Consider the following 24,690-nt stretch of genomic DNA (forward strand, 5'->3'; position numbering starts at 1 on the left):
CTACAATCTTTCCGCCCTCACAAGAACCTTTTGGCACACAAGAACGTGGCTTTACGAGCAGGAAGTGGCTGGCAGAACAGGGGACAAAGGCAAGATGAGGCTGAAAAAAATCTCATGACATGGATTTTTGTCATAATCAGCACCCAGTGTGTTATGGGTAAAGCTACATTTTAGTCACTGGTATTTTTAGTAAAAGTCATGGACAGGTCATGGGCAGCAAATAATTCACAGCCCATGACCTGTCCATGACTTGTACTAAAAACCCCTAACTAAAACATGGGCTGGGGGGCCACAGGTGCTCTGGGGGGGCAGTCTGGGGGCACCACAGGTGCTAGAGGGTGCAGGCAGTGGCACACAGCCCAGGACCCCCGCTGGTGCGTCTGTCTCTGTGGGGCTGACAGACTCCCTATCCAGCTCTGCACAGCTCCCCAGCAGTGGACAGCATGTCCCCGCAGCTCCTAGGGCGAGGGAAGGCCAGGTGGGTGCCACACACTGCCCCCACCACGAACTCCAGCTCTGCAGCTCCCGTTGGCTGGAAACTGCAGCCAATGGGAGCTCCAGGGGTGGTGCCTACAAGCAGGGGAAGTGTTCAGAGCCCCCTGGCTCTCTGCCTAGGAGCTGCAGGGACACACCATCTGCTTCCAGGGAGCTCCCCCGAGGTAAGCGCCACCCTGTACCTCAACCCCCTGCCCTGGCCCTGAGCCCCCTCCCACACCTAAACTACTGCTGCTGGCTCAGGGGCTGCCCAAACACTTGTGACAGAATCCATGACAGACACGCAACCTTAATTATGGGCCCTACTGTACAGGCAACAGGGTGTCAGAGGTGGCATCCAGCCTCCCCGATAACAGATTCCCAGGCATGGCTGAGCCAGTATCAATTGCTTCAGTGCACCCATGGACCAAGAGCACCTGCCTATTCAAGTCGGACAGATCCCCCTTTGCTGGTGAGCTGGCAGAGGTGGTGGCTGGAGGAGCTTGAGTCACCCAGAACGTAGCTCCACCATGTCCCCACCCAGCCCGATTTGCAGGCACTGCCCTGCACCCAAGTGCACTCTCCACCCCACGCCGAAGTACAAGGACACACAGGTTTGAAGTATAAAAAGGGATTTTATTCATGTTTATGTACAAATTTACAAAGCCAAAAACTGGAGAAATACAAACGGCTGGAAACCCGCGCTGCCTTCCCTTCTGTGGGAAGAAAGTGACTTTTACCTGATTCTGAGCCAAAGAAGGGGGGGTGGGGGGGGCGCTTAACAGGGACAAAAGCTACTTTCGCTGAAATCAGGGGACTAATGGGGAGCAAAAGGAGGTGAGGCCTAGAACAGGGCAGAACTAGAGAGCAAACAACAATGGTTTTCTGCGAGTGGCTCCTGACACATGGCCTCCCACCACCTCTCAGCTGGCCCGCAAACATGTCCAAGGGCCAACCAAAGGTCCAGGCAATGCGGACTTGTTTACTCTCTGCACTAAGGCCTGCACAGACAGCCCTGGAATCGAGTGAAGGGCTCGTCTGGGCCACTGGCTGGCTCTGACGGAGGAAGTGCACGCGCGGGTTCCTACTCGGAACGGGACAAAGCTGCCGCACCTTCGGGCCAGAGATGCTGGGAATGGCAACGCCAGGAGGCGTCCGAGAGAGCGAGGTCTGAAAGCCAAGGAAAAGCCGCCTTCTCCTTAAAGCGCAAGGGGAAGAGCAGGGTTCTGAGCTCGGCTCCACCAGCCAGGCCAAGCGTGGTGCAGGGGGCAGGTCCACCTGGTGCCGTCACTGCCAGAGCCCAACCCAAAACGGACAATTCACGCCCAGCACACCCCCGCTGTGCCAGGAGGAGCTGAACGCCGAGCACAAGGCCAGTCAAGGCTGCCCATTACCTAACAAGCCTTTCACATCCCAGCTCCCACCCTGCCAGGTCCCAGTCTAGGGATCGCTGCATCAGCCCATTCAACTGAAACGGGATGCCCCAAACAGTTACAATTTATTAACAGTTGTATCTGTCAGAGGCCCTAAACTGTACATGTGGTAAAAAAAACCAAAAACAAAAAACAAACAGTGCCGATGCCTCATGTGCTCGAAGTGGTTTTCCTCCGCTTGAGCCGCGCTCGCCAGTCTTCCGGCAGGGCCTCGAAATTGGCGTTCCTCTCCGCCATGCCACTGTGGGGACAAAGGGCACCTCAGAGCCTCCAGGCAGAGCTTGTGCAGCCCACCCTCAGGGGCCTGATCTGCCCCTGGCAGGGGGTAGGGTGCGCTCCGCGCAGAGGGGACGTGCACACAATACAAAGTTCACAGAGCTGCCTCTGACGCAGAATGGCCAAATCAACCCTCCAGAGAGCATCAGGAGTATGTCAGCAGGACACTGGCCATATGCCTAAGATCTCCTGGGGCCACTAGGAGGTGCTGTGCCAGGGAGCAGTTCTGGGGCTGGGAAGGATTCAGTCAAGCGCTGTCCCCTTGCTGCTGGGAATCCTCACCCCTCTCACTCAATGCATGACAGGTCAGGCTTCCCCAGTCCCAGATCTGATGGGAGGATCCAGCTTCCCCTCCCTCCCCTCTCCACACATACCCCTGCCCCCCTCACCGGGATGGGCAGAGGGGAGAAGTTTCTTATACACATCTTCAGAATGGGGCGTTCAGGCTCAGGCAGCCACTGGAAAGACCCCAGGGGAGGAGCTGGAGTGGCCATGAAACTCGACTCATGGGAGTTTTGTAAATGCAGCAGTGGGAGGGACTTAGCCTGTACCACCCAGCTCACTTCAGGGTGCCTGCAGGCTGCAAATCCAGCAGGGTCTTCTCCCTCCTCATGCCCTCTCACCCTGCCTTCGTGCTTCCTAGGCCCCATTGCTTTATACTGCGAGCCCAAAGGTGCTGGCCAAGGACCCTGCCCAGCTTGGGGCTATGGGACAGCTGGCCCTACACGCTGGAAGGGGAGCTGAGGGCTGCGGTTAAGCAGGTGACATCATGAGTCATCCGCCGCGCTGTGACTGGCGGAGAACTCCAGCTCGGCACAACATGGGGTAAGTGGCCCAGCAAGGCAGTGCTGTCCCCGAGAGGAGGGGCCGAAGGCAGTGGGCTCTCCGCTGGCCTGGCCTGGCAAAGGGGGATCTGCTAGAGGAGCTAGATTTCCAATGAACGGGGCAGTCACCCGGGTCGAGAGCACTGCTCGCACGGGCAGGCTGATGCGAGGGGGAGTGCTATGGGGATAGCCACAGGAAAAGAACCACGCCCACAATAACGGCAACTGAGAGGCCGGGCCAGCGAGAGGCTCTCCTGGGGACTGTGGCACAGAGAAAGGCGGCAAGAACCCCAGAGGCAGCACAGCACAGCCATGCTGCCCTGTCCTGGGGAAGCTGGCTCTGAGGGGACGAAGACTCCCTCCTCGGACCCCTCTGCTGACACTGCCACCTGGGGCGGGGGGCTGGCTGGGGGGTGTAGCAGGGACTGGATTACGAGCAGGTGCAGAGGGCTCCCGAGGAGCAGGCTCCAGGCCCACCTGGCCCCTCCCGGTCACCCCCAGCCCCTCCCCCCCGCATACCTCACTAGCTGCTGCTGCTTCCACTCCTCGATGCGCTTCTGAGAGGTGAGTTCCCGGTCCTCCTCGCTAGAGCTGGAGTTCTCTTCCTCATCCAGCTCCCGCTGGATACTCTGCCACTTCTTCACCAGAGACGGCATCTTCGCTTTCCCCTTCTTGCCCTGCACACGAAGAAGGGGAAGGGTTGGGACCACGCAGGTGGCACTGTGGGCACAGAGGAGCGCCCCTCCCCCACAGAGCCAGGGGAGGAGGGAGGAAGGCGACATGGACCCAGCCACAAGGATGGAGGCAGAGTGTGTGGGGAACGATGGCCAACGCTTGCAGGGGGGCACGTTACTCTGCTCCAGTGGCTGGCGGGGAGAACGATCAGCGAGAGTCAGGGGTGCGCACAAGCCCTGCCACACACTACTATCTTACCGTAGTGCCTGCAAATCGCAGGTCAGGGCCCTGCTGTGCTAGGGGATGGACATTATTTCTTAGGTGTATTACAGTAGCACCTACAGTCGCAGTCAGGGACAGGGACACAGTCCTCCCTTCATGCTGGAGGAGCCCCAAGAACTCTGGGGAAGCTGTGTGTCTAGCTACTGCCTGTGAGAGAATGAGCTTCCCTCAGTCACTTCAGTGCTGACTAGCAGCAAGCCCTGCTAGCCCAGCGCTGGCTCCACGCACTCCCGGGGGCCGACCTGCCCCACATTAGGGGAGCCACCGCCCAGGAACAGGGGCAAGCTGCCTGCAGCATCAGCCCTTCACTCAGGGACTCCAAGGTTCTCTACACATCAGCCAGCCTCCCTTTACAGACAATCAGAGGGAAGCGACTTGTCTCCCAAGGCCACAAGGTCCTGACTCTTCTCTCACTGCTTGCACCCACCCTGCAGGCACAGCTTCCCCACAGGCCCAGCCCGCCCAGGGCAGCAGTGAGCCCACCCCTACCTTGTCCCTCCTCCCCTTGCGAGGTTTCTCGGGAGGCGGTGCTTTGGTGGTTGGGGGAGGCGGAGGTGGCGGCTGTGGCGGCGGAGGGGGAGGCGGCTGCTCCGTGGCCCCCTTGGCAGGCAGGGCTCCTCGTGCAGGGGCTGGCTGTGCCATGGTGGCCACGAGACCAGTGGGCACGGCACACTCCGAATAGCTCATGATGGCTGGCGCAGTCACACCCAGGTAACTTGGTTGGAGACTCAGTCCCATGGGCTGAGGGCCTGCAGACACAGCAGAGAAATGGAGGTTGGTACATCTCTGGCAGCCCCCGCTACAGACACTGCTCTAGCCTCGGGCAGGCCACTCTGGGGCTGGTACTCACTGGCTGCCATGACAGGCTGGCTGTAGAGAACGGGACAGCTGCCGATGGTCGCTGCTCGCTGCACCAGCCCTGTGCTCATCTCACCGGCTTTCCTCTTCTGTGGTTTAGTGGTGAGGGCAGCGGAGGCGCTGCCTTCAGAGTTACGCTGCAGGCAGAGGGGGTGGGCAGTCAGGGGGCTGGACTGACTCCTTACCAGAGGAGACATCTCCATGGCCCCTCTGCTGAGCCAGCCAAACCCAGTGTCCCTCGGACAGGGGCTCTTCTCTGGCAAGAGGACGTGCCCACTCGAGACAGCCCCAGGCAGTGCTGAGCCTAGGCCTGGGCGACCCAGCAATGGGTGGGGACCACCACTCTGTTGGCTGCCGCACTGACCTGACTTGGGGACCGCACTGACCCCCATCATCCTGATGCAGCTGGCACCCACTGCCCCCTCCAAATTCCTAACCATTGGCAGCTCCTGCACAGCTAGGTCCTGCTCCGGCTGCTGCCCCTACCCAGCCCTCCTGTCCCTTGCACGGCCACTCCTGAGAGCAGCCGAGTGGCCTACTAGCACAGAGGGGCCTTGGATCTTGCATGCCTTTGGTCTGCGGTTTAATATGCCCCTGCCCCAGGAGACCAATGGATTCTCTGCCTCGTGTGGGGGAAACATGTTGCACTCCTGGAAGAGGAACCATTTCATGAGGGTGAAATCCCCCTGCAGAGAATACGAGGTTTAGCCTGTTCTAGAGCAGCATGGCCTTAGGAAGGAGCCGGACAACTCACTATGGAATGCTTTGCCCCTTATCCATTGCATCTCCACTGATCCCCGGGCTCTCCTTCGCCGGTTCACAGCACAGAACCACAGCACGTCCAATGACTTCTCTGCCCGCTAAAACTTGACCTTTGCTCCCCCCAAGATCCAGGGCTGAGCAGCATCCCAGGACCAGCTCCTTTTCACCGCATCTCAGGAGGGACCTTGGCAATGGCTTTTGGAGCGGGTATATCATTCGTGTCAACCTTCTCTCCCAGGACTGGGAGGGGGGAATGCAGAGTTGCTAGGCAGCTAGCCCTTACCCATGGGATGACAGGGGCTTGCCACAGGAGGATACAAAGCAGAGCCACTGGGAAACACGCCCAGCCGAGTGATGCCAAGCTACCTGTCACACAGCACACCTGATCCTATGCCCACCCTGGGCAGCGGTCACTCCCCGCTCTCACCTGGCTGCTGGTGACAGCTGGGCGGAGAAGCGGTTTCAGAGGAGCATCATCTTCTGTTCCTGGGGCTGGTGGTTCTTCGCTTTCCTCATCCTCCATCTCCACCTCCTGGATCTCTCCGTCCTCCCCAGGAGGCGGTGGCGGCGGTGGTGGTGGTGGCGGTGACTCTGGTGGAGGTGGGGGAGGCGGAGGCACCTCCAAAGGCAGAGGGGGTTGGAGCACAGGGACAGAAGACTGAAGAAGAGTCCAAAATGGAGTGAGCGGCACGAGGGATGTGGCAGGAACTTGGCCGGAGAAGGTCTCTTTGCTGAGAGGGCCTGAGGAGACACATTGGTGCATGCCGGACAACGCACCCTGGAACTGCGCCTGCCACAACCCACCCATTCTTCTGCTCAGCTGTGCTGATCCCCTCTCCCAAGGGATAGCCTGCTACGGCGCACCACAGGCTCACTGCCCAAGCCATAGGGCGAGAGACTGCGTGCCCTGAGGCTCTTGGGGAAGCGAGTGGCAGTGCAACTCCAGCTGCCCCAGGCACAGTGCCTCCCTTCTGGGTTAACTCCGTCCACAGCTCAGCCGCTCTCCTCTGCTAACCGAAACCTGGTGGCGCGTCAAGCCACCGCTCACTGGCAGCAGAAGGACCCTCTTCTCTTTCTCTGGCTCACAGAAGCTTGTTCTGGCCCTATCAACCACCATCGGGACCCCCCATCACCTTGCAGATTGGCCCTCACACCTCGTTACAGACAGCAAGGGACTGGCCAATGGTCAGACAGCATATCCAGGGAACTGAAGCCGGGTCTTGCCAGTGGCAGTGCTCTAACCACTGCACCATCCTTGGTACCAGCAGCTCTCCACCATCTGCTAGCCACACTCACCCTCCCTCTAGCCAGTCCACAGTGCTTCCTCCTCCCCTATCTCACAGCCCAGGCCCCCAGTACCTGTGGAGTTCTCCACTGTGGAGTCACCACCGGACTCAGCTTTCTCCTTCAGAGCTGGTTTGGGAACAGCTTCAGCTTTATTGTCCGGGGCCTGCCCGTCCTCTTCCTCCTCGCCATCCGGAAACTCCCACTGAGACTCTCCTGTCTGCTCGTTAACATAGAAATAGCGCCTATGGTCCCTAGATCACAAGAAAGAACAGACGGCTTTACGTTCCGTCCCCTGCAGCGACACGCAAACATGGGCCTTTCCCGCGACAGCGCTGGGCTCTCACCGGGAAGCCCCTTTTCTACTGGGGCTGCCATTCACAAAGGCAACAAACAACTTTGAGGAGGGAGGCGGGAGGTCAGAGCTAGCTCACTCAAAGCTGTTTGCATTGCTGGCTCTGTGAATCCAGCCCCAAGCCCTCCCCTCCAAGAGAGAAGGGCTGGGAAAGCAGGCTAATGTTCACCGGGAGGGAGGAGGGTGAGCTCTCTCTAGGAACAGGACTGTTAGGAACTGCCTCCGGAGTACAAAATAGGGAGCAGCCCAATTTAAGCAAGACGGCTGCTCCCACCATGGGCTGTCGAGGTCCCATGCATGATACTCTTGGTGTCAAACATACAGTGAATGCTAGAGAGAGGGAGAGGCTCTGGGAGCTGAAAAACAAAAGAGCAAACATTTCAAACAATGAACAAACAATCCAGAAAAGCCAAATAGAAAAAGAAATGTTTGGGTCTGACCTGCCAGTAGGAGACAGTAATCTTGTGCTTGGTTCCCATCCGCAGCCAGGGGGGCTCTCCTGAGGGTCAGCGCTGTTAGCCGGAGTAGAGATCCAGAGGTCCTGTAAAGTGCACAGAGCTCTCGCATGCGCGACCCCCCGAGCCCGCCCTCCTCAGCGCAGCTACACTCGGGAGAGTAAAAACCAGCTCTGTCCAATCACCGACCCAAAGCCATTCCAAACACTTTTTTAACAGGGATTTTTTTGGTCTCCAATTTGGCGGCTGGCCCAAACTCTGTGAGTGCCGGAGGTTCTCTGCCTGCCCAGCACCGCTAACTGCAGCTGCTCTCAGTCTCCGGATAGATGTCGCCAACGTCGTCAGGTGGTGATGGTCACAAATCATGTCTGAGAGGTCAAAGGTCAAAGGTGAAAAGGGGAGAAGAGTGCGTACCTGTCCCAGTGGCAGGACCAGCCTTTAGGGGTGGCGTTTATTTCATACTGTTTTAGCTGTTCAGCTGCATCTTGCAGTTTGCGTTTGAGGTAGTTTCCATTGAGAGCTCCTTCGCGCCAGTCTGCAATCCGGGTCTAGAGCCAGCAAGCGGAGAAGCTGTCACACTTCAGGGTCCATTTTGGTCAATTTCAGTCACAGGATTTTAAAAATTGTAAATTTCATGATATATTGAAATTTGAAATGTCATGGTGGTATAACTGTAGGGGTTGACCCAGCTCTGAAGGCAGCAGCGCAGAAGTAAGGGACGCATGGCATGGTATTGCCACTGCTACTTCTGCACTGCTGCTGGTGGCAGCACCGCCTTCAGAGCTGGGGGCCTGGCCAGCGGCCTCTGCTCTCTGGGACACCCAGCTCTGAAAGCAGCACAGGCAATATCAGGACGCCCCATAACAACCTTGTGATCCCCCTCAAAAAACCTTCTTTTGGTTCGGGACCCCCAATTTGAGAAACGCTGGTCTCCCCCATTAAATCTGTATAGTATAGAGTAGAAGCACACAAGACCATATTTCACAGGAGGAGACAAGATTTCATGGTCCATGATGCATTTTTCATGGCCGTGAATTTGGTAGGACCCTACCTATGGATGGTGTTGGGCAAGGACACGGACCAGTCCTGTCTAGGTGGGCTGGGGGAAGGACTCAGACAATGAAGGGGGACAGCGGTTAGCTGCCTGGGGCTTCCAGCACTCAGGAAACAGAAGGATGTTTGATTCCCGGGGATGCACACAGGCTTCCATTACCTCGGTCTGCAACAGCAGCATGTGGAAGTTGGACATGGATTGTCTGTTGATGCCCAGGAACTCCAGTTTACTAGTCAGGGTATTTGCCAGCTCTCCGATCTGAAACTGTCGAGAGACAGGGCACACAAGGGGTGAGGATCGGCTCACAGACGGCCCGCAGGCGGACTGCCAGCGCTCACGCAGCTATGCCCCTGCTCCACTGAGTAGCAAAGTGCAGGCGGGGGAGGTAGTGAGACGGTGCCCATGGGCTGCACAGAGTACCTGGCTCAGAACCTGCCTCCCCCAATCCCAGCATTCCGCAAGTGGAGCCATTTCATTCTACCCAACAAGGAACAAGCCTGCCCTGTGATGAGCTAAGAAGCCTCCTGCATTTCTGACTTGGAGGAGTTACACTTGAATGGTAGGCAACCCACCACCACCACCCAGCCACTGCCTTCTCCACACCCGCTACACTGCTTGTCAGGAGCAGAGAGACAAGCAACACTCTCATACCCCAAACCCAGCTCCACTGTTGTCCCCAAACCTCCAAATTCCCACTTCCACCTGGGGCCGAGGCCAGAGGGCCACCCAAAGGAGGGCTCCAGGGCCATCCTCCAACCCTGACATGGATCCCTCAAGAGGATGGGAGGGAATCCAGCGTCACCCTGCTCCCCCCCAGACAGAGACGCAGTTGTGACCCAAACACTAGTCAATACCAAATTCTTCCTTCCCCTGCTGCCCACTCACCTTTAGGTCCTGCTCCTCCTCTTCTGCTCTAGGGGCTCCCTGCACTTTCACTTTGTCCTGGACCTCCTCTGGCTCCAGCTCTTTGTCTGATGTCTCCTCAGCTGCTTCTGCACTTGCTGCTGAGGGAGAGAAAACACGAGACCTTCCTAACTGTTCCCACAGGGCAGCGCAATCGCCACTCACTGCATGGCCCCCCCATCAGCAGGCAGCTGTGGGAGGGAGTCAATTCAAAAAGCTCGGCCCTATATGGACCTATTTTAAAAGTTCAGGTCTGGCCTGGGCTTCCCGGGCAGACTCTGGCCTCAGAAGGGACTGGGAACAGGCAGAGATTTAATCCTCGCATTTGAAGAGGAGCAGTAGATGGCACCCTCGTCTGTTCCTTTATCATTTGCAAAGTAGGGCTCTTTTCCTATTAAGAATCCAGGTCCTGCCTAGGCCAGAAAACTAAGTCCATGTCTACACTATAAACTATATCAAACTAACTTGCATCGGAACACAATTACCGTTAAATTGCATGTGAGTGCATACTTGGCTCCTTGTGTTGGTGGTGCGCATCCTCACCAGGAATGCTTGTACTGATTGTGTTGTTGGTGTGTGGCACTGTGGACAGCTCCTGAAAGCCAGGTACAGTCAATGGAAGCAATGCAGTATCTACACTGATGCTGCGTTGACCTAGTCACATTGACCGTGACTCAGCACGCTCGGAGCGGTGGTGTTACTAAATCGGCATAGAGAGGCACTAACGTCGGCGGGAGCCAAATTTAAGTGAAGACACTTCCACAGCTAGGTTCACACGAGGCAGGTTACATCGACCTAACCCTGTAGTGCAGGCCCAGCCTAAGACAGCCAGGAAGCTAGTTCACACCTATTTCACTGCAGTCACCGATTAATCAGGAATAAAGGACGCCTTTGCAGGAGTCATATGGAGCTGAGCTCCCGGTACACGTCCCACCCACAGCCCTGCACCTGGCCCACTGCAGCCAGGCAGACAAAGCTCCCAAAATCCCTAAGGGTGCGTCGACCCAACAAGCAAACCCATGGTGGCAGCGAGCCTCAGACTCTGGGCTGATGACTTGGGCTCACGCTACGGCGCCAAGAACAGCTGTGCAGACATTCCCATAGACGCTGAAGGCCGGCCTCCGGGACCCTACCCTGTGGCCAGGTTCAGCCTGAGCAGGAATGTCTACACAGTTGTTTTTAGCCCTATAGTGACAGCCTGAGTCATTGACCCGGGATGAGACTCACAGAGCATGTTTTTTTGTTGGGTAGACGTACCACGTTCACCAAGCCAGAAGGCAAACCTCACGCAGCCCTTCCAGTTCGTCAACAGGAGTTTAACTCCGGTGACTAATTAATGGGGAAAGGGCACTGCCATTAAAGATTCAATCCCAACTTCCTTCCTTCAGAGTGCGAGACCTGCCCGAGGAACCCTCCAGCCCAGGCAGCGAAGAGAGCAGGGACACCCCCAAAGAGAGAACGAAATCCCAGTCAAATCACCTCTAATCTGTCTCTTACTCTGTTTGTGTAGCACCAGTCACACGGCCGGATACTGACTGGAGCTTTTGGGTGTTTGTGAAATACAGACACCAGCCACCTCTTAGGATGGCACGGCCGGAACCTTTTCTCACCCTAGGATGGCTTTACAGCACCACGCAGCCCTAACCTTCCCCACCAGCAGGGCCAGGCAGCTAGAGGAGGGGCCACTCCCCTTAGGAAGGGAGAAGGGCTGTTTCTGGGGCTGGACAAACCCGTGGCTCAGCTATTGCACAATCTCAGTTGGCACTACGAAGCCTCCCTGGCCTGAGCTGTTCAGCAACGCTCAGGCCCCTGCAGGGTTGTTTCCATTCAGAGGAGAAATTGAGAACACCAATCAGGTCTGTGCTTTGGTGCAACCCTGTTTACCTACAAAGAATGGACACGGAGTCCTGTCCCCTGAATACAGAGCTTGCAGCTTCCTCACTGCCCAAGGAGCCGTCTCTGCTCCCGTCCAGGGCCTTAGTCTCTAGGCAACAAGGGTTTTTCCAGCTATGACCATCAGAGCTGAGGGTCCGAGTGTGGGGATCTGGGAGTCCCCTGGGCCCTCATGGAACGTGCTCTCAAGCCAAGGCAATGAGCGGAGGCCTGACAAGGACTGCTCTAGTGCACAGTCAGCCACAAACTCTCCTCCGTCGGCCCATCTCATTCCACCATGAGCCTGAGACCCTCCTACTCCAATCCCCTCTCACCTCACTCCATGTGAAGGCCCCACAGCAGCCAATGGCTCTGCTTTCCTCCACTGCCTTGTGTCCCTAGACCCAGCCAATAGGACATTTATCCTCTATTGTAGAAGGTGGTCCCCAGACCCTCTAGAACAGCTCTCCGCCCTTCCATGGCTTGGGAGGCAGCGTCGGACTGACCAGGGGGGTGGCGGTGGGGGAGGGAGGCCCAGCCAGTCAGTGAGAGAACGCACAGAATGCACGTGCTGTTCTGCCACAGGATAGAAGGACAACCCTGGACAGTGCTCGTACTTCCCTTAGTCATTATGGTAAGGCCTAGGAACCAGCTGAGATCATGGGACCCCTGGCTAGACACTGTACATTCAGAGTAACAGACTGTCCCTGCCACAAAGACCTTGTCAGCTACATTGAGAGGATCCGTAAGGGCGCTCTGGACCTGAAGCCAAAAGTCCTTAGAGGCCTCGTAGGGAATTGGTGGCCCAATCAGTGGGGCACAAACCAGAGGCCTGATCCGTGGGGTGCAGCTGCCCATGACAGGTGCCAGTGGGTGGGGGGGGCAAGGACAACAACAATCTGTGGGGAGCCGCTGTCCGTTACTGGGGGTGGGGAGGAGAGGAGGGCCAAGATCCACTGGCTGTAGCTGTCCATGGCAGGGGCCATGGGGGCCGAGCTGGGGTGCAGCTGCCCAGCATGCTGGGAGCTGTGAAGCCGGCGGTCTCTGTGACAGAAAAGGGGCTCTGCAGAAATCAAGGCCAAATTGCCCAGGAAGAAGTTAGAATCCCAGCCAGACAGCAGGAAAGCAGCCCACCCCGTTCAGAGGTGGGACAGACAGCAGGTTTGATACATATGCTGATGATCCCATAGCCCCCAGATTTTTTCCAGAGGCCTTAGACCCATCACACAGGACAGAGCATTGAAGCACCCCACAGGACTGCTGGAGGCAGATGGGACATACCCCCAAGCACCATCAGGAACAGACGCTTGGTGGCAAGGCCGTCCACAGCTGCCAGGCTCTGAGGTGCAGTGCGAACCCTGTATGGCTAGTGCTGATCAGAGCTCAGTGCAGACCCTTCACAACCATCCAGCTCTACGAACTGATACAGCGAAGACAACCTCCATCCCAAGAGCCAGTTCTGAACTGCTCCCATCACCCTGTGTGCTCCGAGAGCAGAGCCCAGTGCAAATACAAAATTTGTATCCGCACCTGATCCGCGGGCTGCAAAAGTGGTCCACAAATATCCGCATCCGTGGATATGAAACAGTTATCTCCAGATTTGCAGGGCTCTGGGCTCGAAGTGCCAGGAGTGCTCCTCCCCATAGAGGGCCTACGCAGAGCCCCCCAAGAAGACATTCACTGCTAATAACCCAAGCATTACCACTGCTGGGCTACAGGGAGAGGAAAGAGCTCAGCCCGTGCCCTGCCCCCTCCAGACAAACCCTCGAGCCAGCAGCTCCTGCGATATGAAGGAGGAGCCTGCGCTGAACACTGCGACTCGGTGTATGAGGGTGCAGGTCTCCCTGCAGTCACTGGCTGGGAAGCAAGGGCCTTGGTCCAGGAGGCGTCTCTCAAATTACCTGCTTCCTTGATTTCTGGAGTCTCTCGGCCAGCCTTGCTACAGCTGCGGCTGGTGGACTCTGGGCTGGCAACCCCAACAAAAAGCTTCCACTTCCCTTGCATGGAGGCCGGCTTGGGCGCTGTGTCAAGAGATGCTGACTGGCTCCCGTCTGACAGCGGGCTGGAACCCGAGACACTGCCATCTCCCTCCTCCAAGGCTCGCAGCTCCGCCTGCCACAAGACCAGAGGGTGAGCACTCACAGAAGGGGAGGGGAGGGGAGGAGGGCAAAACCTCAGGAAGAGCTGCACCCTGCTGACACGCAAGGAGGTGACCTCATGACAGAGGATGGCCAGGCCAAACCTGAGTGGGGCTGCAACCAGGTCACCATGGCCAGAGAAGGAAGCCAGGCCCAGTGGGTCACCAAAAAACAGACAAGGTGCAGTTGGTGGGTTGCCCTGGTGAAAAGTCTAGGAACCACTAGCCTAGGTTGTCATGAGCCCCACTGGCGGATGTCACATCAGCCTGGCACAAGCGTGCCCTTGGCAAAGGGGGGTGGTAATAATGGGAACCCTGAGATCAACCCCGGGGTTGGAGACCAATCCCTTTTCCCAGAGAGACTCTTTTCAGAGCTTTCCATCCATTGGCAATTCTCTCCGACTGGGGAATTGAAAATAGTGTCAGCTAAACAGACAGGGGCTCACGAATCACCTACCCCTGGATTTCTACATGAAATGCTCAGGCCAATGCTGCTCCCTGAGATTCCAGTCCTGCTTCCTGCCGCACGGGAGCACAGAACTACACTTCAAAATGAGATCAACCTAGCTACAGTGGCCAGAGGTGTGAAAATCACCTGCCCCCTAAGCGCTGTGGGTATGCCAACCTACCCCCGGGTGTAGATGCGACAAGGTCAGCAGAACAACGCTTCCGATGACCTAGCTACCACTGCTGGGTGGGGGAAAGAGTTCCTCCAGTAATGGAAAAACCCCTTCCATTGCTGTACAATGCATCCACACTACAGCGGCACAGCTGCAGCAGCACCATAGCGCCTGCAGTGTAGACATGGCATTGGGGTCATTCTGCCGGAGGGAGGAGCGTCCTGTGTGGTGTCTTCCTGGACACACTGCCCCATAGGTGATGGGGGGCAGCCCCTAAATCCCCACTTAGTCCCTGGCAGAGACCACACAGGGGCTGAGTGGCAATTGCGACTAGGTTTTCTCTCGGCCAGCCTGGACTGTTAATGACACAGGGGTTCCCTCCAACAGCAGCCCAGCACCACCTGCCCCCTTTTCCCCCAGCTGCCACTTACCTTCTTCCTCTCCAACACCATCTCCAACTCCAGAGTATCCTGCTCCTCCTCGCTGCTCTCCCCTGACTGCACCACGCTGCACAGACCCTCCTGGGAAGGGTCTTCCAGAGCATCCCTGCAAGGGTCCTGCTCATCAGCAGCCACCGATGTTTCCCCTGCAACCATCTCCTCCGCTAGCACCGGCTCCACCTCCTCCTTACAGATCACCTTCCTCCTCCAGCGCTCCTCTTCCTCCTTCACCACCTCAGGGACCAGCGGAGCCAGCAGGGATGCCGCCACCCCCTTCTTCTCCTCTTCACTGCTCGAGAGGGCCTGGACACCTTCATTCACCTCCTGCAGGACAGACAAGAGTTACGGGCTCTCCCCAGCTCCAGAATTGCCGCAGCCTGACAGCCCGAGGGACTCTCAGACAGCAGCAGAGGGAGGAACAAGACTCCTCTGTAGAAATCCCTGCCATGAGGGCCTTTTAACAGCCAGTGATTTGCAGCAATCCAGGAACAGCCAGTCTCCAGCCTCCAATACCAGCCAGTGCCAGGGGCTTAGGAGGAAGGTGCAACAACCCTGCAGTGGATAATTCCGGAGTAATGAGCCTCTAGGGAAAGAATCTCCCTAGCCCTGTGCGGTCTGTGCCAGGTAACCGTTGTCACGGAGTGTGGGGGAGTCAGGGCCCTGCACTCCCCATTTCCTGCAGTTCACCATGACTCTCAGACAGGCAGTAAAACAAAGTTTATTAGACGACAGGAACATGGTCCCAAGCAGGGCTTGTAGGTACAACCAGGACCCCTCAGCCAGGTCCCTCTGGGGGGCAAGGATCTTAGACCCCAGACTTGGGGTTCCCTGCCTCTTCCCAGCCAGCCCAAAACTGAAACCAAAAACCTTTCCAGCAGGCTCTCTTCCTTAGTCCAGCTTCCCAGGTAAAGGTGTCGACTTCCCCTACCCCGATTCCTGGCTCAGGTACTGTCCCTCACCTAAAGTCATCCCCTGCTTTCCCATCCCCCATGCAGACAGTTCCTACTGCATCACAACCCGCTGCATCCCACACAGCAAAAACCCAGAATTATGGCCGATCCCTTCTGAGACCCTGGGCGTTGCTGGCTTCCGGGGTGTGCTGCGGGCCTGCAAGACCCAAACATCAATGGGGCGTGGTGTACGGAGACTTCCTCTTAGCCAGGGACTCTTGAGTGCAGCCTGGGAGAAGGGGCTACTGGAAGCGTCTGGCCCTCCTCCTCTTCCTCACTCCCCACAATATCCTCTCTAAGCTGGACAGCTGCAGCCTTTGCAGACCCTTCCCACGGATGTTTTTCCAGCCTCTGATCACTCTCATCGCCTGCCTCTGACCCGTCTCCTTCATGAGGTGGGGGACCCAGAACTGAACACAGGCCTCCTGGGGAAAGAATTGATCCAGAGGGGCACTAGAAGATGGCCAGTAGTTTTTATTCTCTTACCATGCAGCCAGATACTCTACGTGGCCCCCTAGGCACGGCATGCCCTCCCTGAACTTCTCCATAAAACAGCAAGCCTGTCTTCCTCCAAACTCCGCCTCCCACCAGGGATGTTATACGGGGAGACAGTGCAGACGGAACACTTCCCAGCCACAAAACCAGGGGCACAGTCAAAGAGTCCCCCGGGCAGCGCACTCAGAAAGAGAATACATGCTTCTCTGCATGATCAGCCTGGGACACCCAGTGCCACAAACTACCTGTCAGGCCAAGAGTCTGGGAGGGTTGGAAAGAGGAGCAAGGGTTTCTCTGAAGGGCAACAACCAGCCTCCAGTTATTGGAGGACGCTGTCTCTGTGGGCAGATTGGCCCATCACTGCCTCGTGCAGGGCTCCTTGCACCTTCATCAAAGCGGAGGCTCCTAGGCTTTGCCCGTCCGATCCGGCACAACAAACCCTGACCTCCTCCCCTCAAAGTGACTCCTTGGCCTGGCATCGTCGTAGTCACCGGGGCAGCTCTCAGGGTGTGTGCAGAGCAAAGGCCGCCCACGTGGCTCCCAATAGCCTTGCTGACTCAACGCAGCTCCGGCAAAGGAAGAGGGAGTCTCTCCGCGTTGCTAGCCAGGTGCCACATACTGCCCACTGCTGCACTGTGCCAGCCCCACAGAGGGAATCCGCGCCCAGGTGAAGCAGAAGTTCCCAGTGCTGGCAACGTGCTCAGTACTGCAGGATCCATCCAGCAAGATAGCCCTTGCTTCGGAGCCTGAACAGCCCCTCCACCCAATCCAGTTTTCACTCCTACACCCCCAGGCCCCTCCAGCAGGTGCCCATACCAGAGCAGAGAACGCCCAGCTGGCATGCTGAGCTGCCCTTCTGCAGGGGTAAGAGGAGCACCAAGTGAACACAGAACCCATCGAGGCCACTCCTAGGCAGAATGGCACTTGGAGCACGCATTCCACCACTTTCCACCCAGGGGGACTTTCCACCCAGGGAGGTGGGGGTGCAGAGCCTGTCCTCAGAGATGCCCAGCTGTCCAAACTCTGGCTAGCTGAGGCTCCTCTGGGCTCTCCAGCTCCTTCCTGGCCCCTCTGTTCCCTAGGAGGCCAGGGTAAGGCCAGCCTGCAGCGTGAGAGCGCGTCTCGTTGAGATGTTCTGCAGGAACGAGGAAAGGGGTGACTCCCACTGACCTTCTTCACCTCTCGCTTGGGGAGGACGGTCCCACGGCTAATGCTAGCAACAGCAACCCCTTTCTCCTGAGGGTAGAGGTCTGCAGCCACCAGGAAACTCCCATCGACACCTGCCACAGAGCTGGGGAGGGAAAGCAGAGGCTGTGACGGGCACATACCAACAGGCCGCGCCACGCCCCCATGCTCCAAAGGTGACCGGTCCTCACCTGGGCTGATAGCGCTGCAGCCCCTGGACCTGGGTGGCAAGGTACTGCGGCAGCTCCCAGGTCACCTCGTTGGTCCGCGTGTTCCAGTAATAGTAGCAGCCAGTGTTCTCATCCCAGACCTCCTGCCAGTCTCCCATCTCCACACCCACTGAGGGAAGAAAATCAAAGGCTGTGAGTGAGCAGGATGCCCCTAGGCCCACCACCCGCCGCGAGGCACCATGGCCCTTTCCATGTGCCTCAGGAGACAGGGACCCCACCGTCTGTCCCTGCACTCACCCCACGCGCCAGCCACTCACCAATAGCCCTTGGAAGACACAAACCTGTGTGTGTCGGCCACTAAGTGTTTCATTCTTGGGGCTACAGCACAACATTCATCTTCTGACATCACAGCTAGAGAGAACGCGGCTGTTTCCAGGCAATGAAAGGGACACGGGGGCTGGCGTGCTGCCAGGGATGAAGGCCCCCCCCAGCGACCCGGCTGGAATGGCTGCCTGCACGCCCTGGGGCAGACGAACCCGGCAACAGAGCTCACCTCCTGCCAACGAGCACTGGGTGTCATACTGCCACTGCGCCGGCTGGGCAGAGCCTGTCCCATTCGCCGTAGCAGAGGGATGGCTCGATGCAGACTCCTTGGGCTCTGGGCGCGGCGGAGTCGGCGGGGGCGCGGCAGAGGCACCAGTGGATCCAGCAGGCTGGGGCGGAGCTGTAATGGCATCAATCTCCTTTGAAAGCACAAAACATTTACAAATTAATTGAAGCCCCAGATTTGGGGCAATCAGCATATTCCCCTACGCACAGAGAACAGTTGCTACCCCAAGCGAGTCCTTCAAACTCAGCAGCCCTGGAACCTTGCCCCCGCCCACCAGCTTCATCCTCCACCCCCCTGCCTTCCACCCCAGCAAAAGCACGTTTGCCCACTTTTCTCCACAAGCACAGCTCAGGTTGTCAGAAGGTGGTGACCCCAGAGCCCTGCCTGAGACCGAGGGCAGGTTTGCTACTCACCGCCAGGAAGTTTGCCAGCGTGCTGTCAATGTCTGTTGAACTGCTGCCATTTGCATCTGCGGACAGCACTGATTTCTCAGGTGCCTCTCCCTCCTCCTCATCACTGTCTGCGTATGCACCGAGCAAACATAAGCCACCTAGGCAGAGGAGAGTTACCAGTGAGAGTTTCCCTCCGCCCTCGGCTGCCTGGGTTTAGAGCAGAGGACAGAGAAAATATTTCAAATGCAATCTGTGAAACAGTCACCTGTCAGGATTGGCTGAGCAAACTCAGAACGCCACACAACACACACGCAGTTGTTCTGGGGATGCAGAAGAGAGCAGAAAGAGCTCACTGGTTTTGGGCAACTGAACACCACACATACCCTGCTTCCAAGCTACAGCTCTCTTGCCAGTTCTCACCTCTCACACCATGCAATCTCTTGATTATCAGCAGGTAAGTATGCCCAGTGGTCTGTGATGGGATGGGATCTGAGTTACTGCGGAGAATTCTTTCCTGAGTGCTGGCTGGTGAGTCTTGCTCACATGCTCAGGGTTTAGCTGATTGCCATATTTGGGGTCGGGAAGGAATTTTCCTCCGGGGCAGATTGGCAGGGGCCCTGGAGGTTTTTCGCCTTCCTCTGCAGCGTGGGGCATGGGTCACTTGCTGGTGGATTCTCTGCAGCTTGAAGTTTTCAAACCACGATTTGAAGACTTCAGTAACTCAGACATAGGTTAGGGGTTTGTTATAGAAGTGGATGGGTAGGATTCTGGGCCTGCTTTGTGCAGGAGGTCAGACTAGATGATCATATTGGTGGTCCCTTCTGACCTTAAAGTCTATGAGAGGCAACAATCCCAAGGTAAGTAGGAAGCATCACTGAACCATCGACACAGCCTGCTCCTCTGAGATGATGATCATTACTCATACTGTGGTACAGACACACCGAAGACATGGTCCCTGCCCCAAAGGGCTTACAATCTCATTTAAAACAAGATGCAACTTTGCAACCATGGAGGCTAGAAACCTGCTATCCTGAATCTGCCATGCGGGTCCCACACATCCCTACCAGACCTCTGCTTTGGAGACTGAAAGGTCACCGGGAACGCCCTCCTAAGTACTTATTCAGGGCAGTCCAGAATGCGCCAGCACTGTACAATTTAAAGCTTATCAAGATGATTGTTGTGAGCAGCATTACAAATCAGGAAAGCCAGTTGCCTATCCCAGAGTTGTAGGCTTTTCAACTATTTAACTACTGAATAAATCTGAAACAGATTTAACGCTCCACAGGTTGCTGGAACTCAGTGAGCTAAATCAGGCCATAAGCATGGGACTGCTGTAAATGAAAAAAGCTCTCTGCCAGCAACTTTTCCACTGAGATGGAGCCATTCCCTCAGGTGTCATCAGAGCACATAGCTCCGGATTCCAGCCTGAGGTGTTTAGCTCAATGATGCGCACAAATTCCAAAAGCCGGCTCCCTGATGGGCCCTACAGGTGAGCACGGGGGGGGGGAGGGGGAGAGGAAACAATTGTATCTGCCCCTTGTTTTGTTTCATAATGGTCACTAACGAGGGGCCTGAAGAGTTTCTTCCACTTGCTCTTCATGTTACAAGTCCAGGTCCCTGGAAAAACCAGCTAGACAGAAGAGTCTACGGAGGACTAGCAGGTTTGACACTAACTGAGGCCTGGTCTGCACAAGGATTGTATATCAGTAAAGGTTATGTCTCAGGGGTGAGAAAAATTCACACCCCGAGACATATCTGTACTGACCTAATTCCTGGTGTAAGCAGAGTTAGGACAATGGAAGAGTTTTTCCACTGACCTAGCTACCACCTCTCGAGGAGGTGGATTAACTATGGTGATGGGAAACCAATCTCCCTGCCCCCCGCCCCAACAACTGTAGTTAATGTCTACACTGCAGTGCCATTTTAAGCATAGATATATCCTGATTGAGGTGGGATGAGACTCTGAGTGACCAAAACAAAGCCAAAGAGTTGGAACAAATATCTGGCTAAAGACTCAACACCTCCACATCATCAATTAGAGCTGAGGAAGATCACAATCTGCTGAGTCATCTGTGAAATCCTTCAGTGCAAACCGGAAAACAAGACCCGACATCCCTGAGCCTTCCAAGGCAACGCACAAGCAAGAGGCGTTTGCTTTGAATGATCCAGTAACGCCTCCTTCACACACAAATGGACCAGGGCCCAAGCGCCATGTCTGCCTTTGCCAGCTGCCTTCCAACGACAACACGTTGCGCTTAGAGCGTCCGGCCCCAGCCAGATGCAGATTTGGCTGCTTGCCCTTAGTAACCGCAGACTGAGGTAAAACCTAGGGAGAGCGAAGGGAGGAGAAATGTCCCACCTACCTGTTGGCTTGACAGCTGCCGGTCCAGCAGGTGCAGTCATCTGGGGCGGGTTTGGAGCTGTTCTGGGAACCTCCCCAGCCACCTCGAGTTCATCTGGGCGAAGGAAGGAAAAGTGACAGTCACTTCAGTAGCCCGCATCCAGGGAAGAGCCTCTGCCACCAAAGGAAGCTGGAGAGGGGAACTCCCTACTCTGGTTTCTCAGTAAGCACCGGGGGGGGGGGGGGGGAATACATCTCCCACACCACAAACAGCAGCTCCATACGCTCCCCTGGGATGGGCACACCAACTTGTCCTGGGGAGGCCCCCGCAGACTCTGCTCACAGTCCTGGGGTACCACCCAGACAGCACAGCCCCAGCCCCGAAACGATTACAACCGAACCTCACATGACTCAAGTGACCGTACCAAGCAGAGGGGAGGGAGGAGGAGAGTAATGAAAAAAAACAGCAGCTACGCATGGCAGCAACGGGCCGTGTGCACAACCGAGCAGCTCAGACTCACTGCCAAGTTTTCTCTTTCATAAATAAAAATCAGCTCTCTCCAAGACTCGTGGGCCGGCCGATTCCTTGTAGGCAGCAGGTCTTAAGGAGGGAAGTGGAGGCAGAGCAGGTGCACGACACGGCCAGCTGTGGGCATGACCTAAAGCAGGAAAAGGGACAGACCATGCCCCAGGTGGAGCTAAGAAGCTGCAGGCTGTTCTAGGGGCAGATAGCACAGCAGCCTCCCCATCCTCTGCCCCTGAGCAGCTCCAGCACTACCACTGCTCAGCTGCTAATCTCTCCAAGGAAATTCCCCAGAGACCATTCTGCTCAGTCACCTGCTATACAGGAAGCCCCCAGGTTTAGCTGAGACCAGACTACTGCTGTGCAGGAGCTCTGAGCACCGCCTCCACCATGGAAACTCCCAGAATGCTGTGCCACTGATTCCTGGCTCCTGCCCAAACCAGGCAGGAAGCCCAGGCCTCAAGCTCTGCACTCGGTCCTTTGCGTCACTGCGCTGAACGCATGGAGGCCATTGGCACAGAATTCGTTTTAACAACTGTATTTTAAGATCTTTATTTTCCTCTCAAAGCTTCTTTTAGAACAGGAGTGGGCAAACTACAGCCCGTCAGCCACATTCAGCCCATGAGACCATTTAATCTGGTTCTCAGCTCCCGCTAGGGAACAGGTTTGGGGGTTTGCTCCAGCTGGGGAGCGGGGTCTGGGACTTACCCCACTCCGTGCAGCTCCCAGGAAGTAGCCAGTATGACCCCCCCATCAGGCTCCTATGGAGTACAAGGAGGCGTGGCCAGACAGCTGTGTGCTGCCCCAGCCCTGCCCTCCAAACTCCTCGGTCCTAGCCCAGAGCACCCTTCCACAGACTGAACTCCTCATTTCTGGTCCCACCCCAGAGCCCACACCCCCAGCAGGGCCCTCACCCCCTCCTGCACACCTATCCCCAATTTTGTGAGCATTCATGGCCCGCCACACAATTTCCATACCCCGATGTGGCCCCCAGGCCAAAAAGTTTGCCCACCCGTTTTAGAACCTGAGATTCAGGAAACTGGCAGGGTGGCCCACTGCACAGCTGGACAAGGATCTTTGCTTCCCTTCTGCCAGATACGACAGGCATTCCAGCGACGCACCAACTGGGTACTGAGGGGACTAGGAGCTGGGGCTGCCAATGGTGAAATTATCACATTATTAAGGCAAACGGGGCAGAAGACTGTCAGTGGGCTCGGTCAGGGAAACCATGGGGTCTGCAGGGAGGGAGACTGTGAAGTGCAAGAGAAGATATTAGCCTCCACCATGAGAATGGCAGAATGGTCTCCTGGGAATACTGGGTGGGGCTAGATACTGCTTTGCCAGTGACGGGCAGAGTCTGGCCCAGCTGTTCACGTGTCCAATTCTCCAAGAACTGGTACATCCACTGAGAGCGACTGAGTCAATCTGTTACCCAAGACTGAGCCTTCTGCTCCAAAGCAGAACATGCTGTAATTAAATCTGTGCAAGGCTGCATCCAAGGTCAGATGCCAGTAACACCAAGCACAAAAAGGGAATAAACCCCAGATTATAACATCACTGCTATCCTTTCCCGCACCTACCTCCACCATCTACAGACCCTTTGCTCCCAAACTATGACTGCCACTATGCAACTCCAAGATGCCATGTCTGCAACAGGTGAAGAATCCAGTCACTCAAAGCAGGAGCAAAGGACACAGGGACTGAGCGACTGGAGAGAGATGAACACAACCAACCACCACAATAGCTTCCACTCCTACTTTTGAAAGGCAGAAACAGCCCATACTGAGCAGATAGACACAGGCCAGACAATAAACAAAAGCATCAGAGAGCTGTGAGGACGTAAGGAAAAGCCCTGCAGGCCTGCAATTCAATAAAGAAACCCCTAAATAAATATGATGCACCAACAGGCTACCAGAGATAACCTGACCCATTAGACCAGTGGTTCTCAAACTTTTGTACTGGTGACCCCTTTCACATAGCAAGCCTCAGAGAGCGATCTCCCCCCATATAAATTTAAGACACTTTTTATATATTTGACACCATTATAAATGCTGGAGGCAAAGTAGGCTTTGGGGTGGAGGCTGACAGCTCGCAACCCCCCATGTAATAACCTCACAACCCCCTGAGGGGTCCCGACCTTCAGTCTGAGAAACTCTGCATTACTGTATGGCAGCACCCCGCTATTCAGGCTGAGATCAGCAGCCCTGTGTCCATCACCCTGCCAGTGAGGGCTATGATACACATGTAGACACCCACCTAATGACCCCATACCTACCGCCCTGCCAGTGACAGTTACAACACACACAGAAACCCACCAAGCAACCCCGCACCCTGTCAGCGAGGGCCACAACACACACTTAGCAAACTGCTCAGAGACCCTGCATCGCAGCCAGCAAGGGCTAGAATACACACATAGAAATCCAGCCAGCAGCTCTGTGTCCACTGCCCTGCCAGCGGGAGACAGAATGCAGTACAGAAACTTGCCCAACCATGGGGCAGGGGCAACTAACAATCACCTTCTGGTGCCATTCCTACCAGCAGTGTAACAGATAGCAAACATTATTAGCTCTTTTGGGAACTACGGACTTCAGTTTCAGTTAGTTTCCCCAAACCGTTTTTTTTTTTTTCAACCATTACAGCACCAACTTAACCAAACACCCATTGCCCCCCAGTGCCATGAAGCACTAAACCACACACACCTCATGTAACCCCTGGTGATGGCTGGACGAGATTGAATTTCCAGCATCTAAGGGCAAACTGACAGCCTGAGGGGACCCGAGGTGATCCCCGCCAATCCCCATACCCTGAGCCCTGCTGGCAGGGCAGGTCCTGTCCCTCCAGGGCCAGCCATCCCTGAGTGATCAGGACAGATACGGCATCAGGTAGGACCCCGGCCGGGCCCACACTGCACAGCACTGGCACCAGGGGTGGACAGGCCCTGCCGCGGAGGCAGCTCCAGGCTAGAAGGGACAAACACACCCAGGGCATCACCCCCCACGCCTCTGGGACCCCCACCCTGGCCCTACCCCCTTTGGACAACCCATCGCAGGCCTGCCTCCCTTCCCCAGATACCCCCCCAACCCTACCTCCATATACACCCCCTGGCCCCTCTCGGATACCCCATCCTGCCCTGGGCCTCTCTCCCTGACACCTCCACCCCAGTCCTATCCTCCTCGGACAACCCATCGCAGCCCTGCCTCCCTTCCCCAGATACCCCCCAACGCTGCCTCCCTATACACCCCCTGACCTCTGTGGGATACCCCCTCCTGCCCTGGGCCCTCCCCCAGACACCCCCACCCCAGCCCTGCCTCCCTTCCCCA

The 24,690-nt window shown here is 56.5% G+C and overlaps 1 protein-coding gene across 3 annotated transcripts; it reads right to left on the reverse strand.

Moving 5' to 3' along the window:
- Positions 1–1,089: 1,089 nt before the first annotated feature.
- Positions 1,090–21,777, reverse strand: FNBP4 (formin binding protein 4). 3 transcript variants are annotated; one of them, XM_032775858.2, is made up of 17 exons: positions 21,685–21,777; positions 20,870–20,962; positions 18,528–18,664; positions 18,058–18,247; positions 17,526–17,673; positions 17,320–17,440; positions 14,696–15,028; positions 13,409–13,619; positions 9,618–9,733; positions 8,892–8,996; positions 8,093–8,226; positions 6,944–7,122; positions 6,012–6,325; positions 4,815–4,959; positions 4,454–4,713; positions 3,527–3,684; positions 1,090–2,148 (listed from the first exon to the last, which is right to left on the reverse strand). In XM_032775858.2, the coding sequence occupies exons 2-17, from the start codon at positions 20,907–20,909 to the stop codon at positions 2,058–2,060; spliced, it is 2,682 nt and encodes an 893-aa protein (XP_032631749.1). In that variant the 5' UTR covers positions 20,910–20,962; positions 21,685–21,777; the 3' UTR covers positions 1,090–2,057. The 3 variants fall into 3 exon arrangements, with proteins under 3 accessions (XP_032631749.1, XP_032631748.1, XP_032631750.1); XM_032775857.2 differs by having other exon boundaries at positions 9,618–9,736; positions 21,685–21,776; XM_032775859.2 differs by lacking the exons at positions 18,058–18,247; positions 18,528–18,664; positions 20,870–20,962; positions 21,685–21,777 and adding an exon at positions 17,846–17,927 and having other exon boundaries at positions 9,618–9,736.
- Positions 21,778–24,690: the final 2,913 nt, after the last annotated feature.

The sequence above is a fragment of the Chelonoidis abingdonii genome, chromosome 4 (assembly GCF_003597395.2).
Source record: "Chelonoidis abingdonii isolate Lonesome George chromosome 4, CheloAbing_2.0, whole genome shotgun sequence".
NCBI classification, from domain to species: domain Eukaryota; kingdom Metazoa; phylum Chordata; order Testudines; family Testudinidae; genus Chelonoidis; species Chelonoidis abingdonii.

Bases quoted from the DNA above. Each gene is read 5' to 3' on its own strand.
- FNBP4 (XM_032775857.2), bottom strand. From the start codon at position 20,909: ATGACTGCACCTGCTGGACCGGCAGCTGTCAAGCCAACAG. The intron at 9,737-13,408 runs GTAATTTGAGAG...TCTCTCCCTCAG, and splicing joins TCCAGAAATCAAGGAAGCAG to CAGCAAGTGCAGAAGCAGCT. The intron at 7,123-8,092 runs GTACGCACTCTT...CTTGTGATCTAG, and splicing joins TGGTCCTGCCACTGGGACAG to GGACCATAGGCGCTATTTCT.